Source organism: Carlito syrichta, unplaced genomic scaffold (genome assembly GCF_000164805.1).
Source record: "Carlito syrichta isolate Samal-C Ts95f unplaced genomic scaffold, Tarsius_syrichta-2.0.1 Scaffold311662, whole genome shotgun sequence".
NCBI classification, from domain to species: domain Eukaryota; kingdom Metazoa; phylum Chordata; class Mammalia; order Primates; family Tarsiidae; genus Carlito; species Carlito syrichta.
In genome coordinates this window covers 12,702-15,682 of record NW_007255758.1, presented here as the reverse complement: position 1 = coordinate 15,682, position 2,981 = coordinate 12,702, and the positions used below count along the sequence as shown (strand labels likewise).

Here is a 2,981-nt window from a genome sequence, read left to right as displayed (position 1 = left end):
GATGGAGTGAGACTCCAACTCAAAAAAAAAAAAAAAAAAAATGCTGGCAAGTAATTAAAGCTTAGAAAAGAAAAACACTGTGCTCATCAGACAGAGTGTGTCCATGGGCCAGTGACAGCCCATCTTCTGTCAGCTTGCGACATTGGACCTGGGTTACTTCCATGGCAGACTTTGCTCCCTTACTGTATGAAGTGAAGTTTGCTATGAAGTAGCTCTCAGGCTGCCAAGCAGCCTGGAAATTGCTCCTCCAGCTTTCTCATTACTTGTGTGCCTTCTCTTTCTAGGTTGGGAATAATGACATCGATGACGTAAACATCATAGTTTTCCGGCAGATTAATCAATTTGATCTAAGTGGAAATGTGATCACTTCCTCTGAGTATCTTCCCACACTATGGGTAAGGCCAGCCTTTTAAGATGCAAGTACCGTGTGCTGTTGAGCTCTGAGACAGGCAGGAGCAGGATGTTTGTGTCCATGTAGCCCTTGCTTCAGTGTACAGCACATGGAGATGCTCTGAGGGACCACCTGTTGAGGCTGAGGCAGCAGCTGAGACACTTGGGCCGCAGCCTGCATTTGGGAGGGTGCTGCTGGTTGTTGGAGAGAATGCATTCTGTTTTGCCAGCAGTTAATCTTCTAAAGGATTATAGTAGATGCCTGATGGATGATCACTGCATCTGAAGTTTAACATGAAAAGACAGTTTTAGGGCAGAGAGCCTCGTAACTTTTTAAATTCTGTCCAGGGAGGGGGTAATGCACAGTGGATTAAAAGAAAGGCAGTCTAGGCCCTCTTGTCACCAGTAGCTACCTTGCTGCCTTAGTCAGTGCCTCATTTCCCCCTCTGCTTAGACTCAGGGACTGCTTATAATCTTTTCCAGCTCTAACAAAAGCTCCACGTTAAGATTAATGAAGAAATGTTTATAAAATGCCCTGCCATCCCTCCAGAGACGTTCATGAATTGCTCTGGGGGACTATTGTTGTCAAGAGTCACTTGTAATTTATATGCAATTAAGTGTTGGGCTTAGGGGAGAGTATGTGCTTGTGCTTTAATCACCTCTGTCCAGGGCTGCAAGGTTGTTTGCCTGTGGGGATCGGCAGGTTTTGCCAGAGTGCAAAGGGCTGGGTAGGGTGTAGGGCAAGCTGGGGAACTCCCTGTCCCATCTAAGAGGAGAGGGGTGGCCATGCCTCAGATCCTTCTGTGTGTTGCTGGTCCAGGGTTGATACCACTTCCTGGTTTGCCAGAGAAGCCAGAAATTAGAATTATTTGAAGTCATCTGAATTTTAATGTAGTCAGTGAATTCAGATTTACTTAAAATACTGTACAGGACAAAAGAACACACATGTGGTCTTGGTCTGTGATTTTTGTTTTTGGAAAACTCCCCTTGAGTTGTATGTTATATAGATTGTATCAGGGTGGACCCCAGGGAGGGGGTCTGTATCTCCTGTGTCAGGGTCACTATGGCTCCCTCATGGACTTTGCCATCAGCCAGGACTGCGCCTTCTTCCTCTTATGTCCCATTGCATGTGATGAGAACAGGCAATGGTCCCGGATATAAAGGCCAGAAACAAAGCATTAAACTCTTTTTCAAAGCAGCCTGGAGAACCACACGCAAGATGGAATGAGTTGGAGTTTAACAAATACTTAGAGAGTTAAGATTGGCATAATATGATGGGGCAGTACAAGGTGGACAGTGACACAGGCTTCACCATGAGTTTTGTGCTCTTGGGTGACTTAGGCTCTCTGGGTCTCCAAGCAGATAACAAGGCCATGTGTTGCTGAGTTGGAGTTAGCAATAATGTACATGAAGCACCCGTTGTGTGCCTGGCATGTTACAGAGGTTCTACACATGTTAGAAGCTATTCTGTTTAATATTATCATGGTATGAACCGTCATTACTATCTTGAGCAAGAACATAGTCAGAATTTACTTTAAGTCTTGCATTTCTGTGGATGTCTTGCACCTCACTGGATGGCGTCTCAGATGATTACGGAATGTGTGGTATGCAGCCTGTTGGGAGGCGGTTTCTTTCTCAAATATTTGTGTTTCCAAAGACATCCCCTCCCTCCCCACCCGAGAGTCTCTGTCCTAAGGATGCCTGAAGTGAAGTGTGTGCTGTGTTCTGATTTCTAAAGCATGCCTGCTTTGTTTCTGCTCCAGGTAAAGCTTTACAAAAGCGAAAACCTTGACAACCCGATCCAGACGGTTTCCCTGGGCCAGTCCCTCTTCTTCCATTTCCCACCCCTGCTCAGGGATGGTGAGGTAATGCCTGAGGCCAAGTCCGCCTTCTTTGTTTTATCAATTTTAGTTTAAGGAATTTTAGTTTAAGGAAGCACAGTTCTCTCATTTTCTCCCTCAATACCACTCTGCAGAAATGTGCTCTCTTAATCAAAGGAGGTTGGGCTCTGTAGGGATTATTTTCTCTTAATTGTTTTTCCATTTACAAAAATAATACATATTCATGGCAGTAGATTTTAGAAAAAAGAAAAAATCAGACATAATCCCATCATCCAGAAATAACCACTGCTAACGTGTTGATTGGTATCCTTGGAGTCGTTTTTTAATGCACATGTGTGTGTGCGTATATAGATATGGATGTACTTTGTGTGTGTGTGTGTGTGTGTGTGTGTGTGTGTGTGTGTGTGTGTGCTCTGAGCCACCCCAGCATCGAACTTCTGGGCTCCAGTGATCCTTCCACCTCAGCTTTCCAAGCAGCTAGAGCTATAGGTTCATGTTACCATGCCCAGCTATTTTTTTATTTTTTATAAAAGCGGGGTCTCACCAGGATTCCTCGCCTTCCCAAAGTACTGGGATTATAGACTGAGCCATGGAGCCCGACCACAAGTATCATTTCAGAGTGTAATTCATGGAAAAGGCAAATCTGATTTTGAATTCATAAGTGTATGAATATAGAATTGATCAATGAGGAGAAAATATAGCACACCAAAAAAATTTAAATGTACTCCGTTCTTTAACTCTGGCGTCGTA

General features: G+C 44.2%; 1 protein-coding gene across 3 annotated transcripts in view; it reads left to right on the top strand.

Annotated features, from left to right (window-relative positions):
* Nucleotides 1–2,981, top strand: part of LOC103271437 (nodal modulator 1) — a 59,328-nt gene that overhangs the window by 47,167 nt on the left and 9,180 nt on the right. For all 3 annotated transcript variants that reach the window (XM_008068911.2, XM_021717986.1, XM_021717987.1), the window contains 2 exons: nt 285–395; nt 2,154–2,255. In XM_008068911.2, coding sequence (XP_008067102.1) covers nt 285–395; nt 2,154–2,255 — 213 coding nt within the window. The remainder of the gene's footprint in view (nt 1–284; nt 396–2,153; nt 2,256–2,981) is intronic.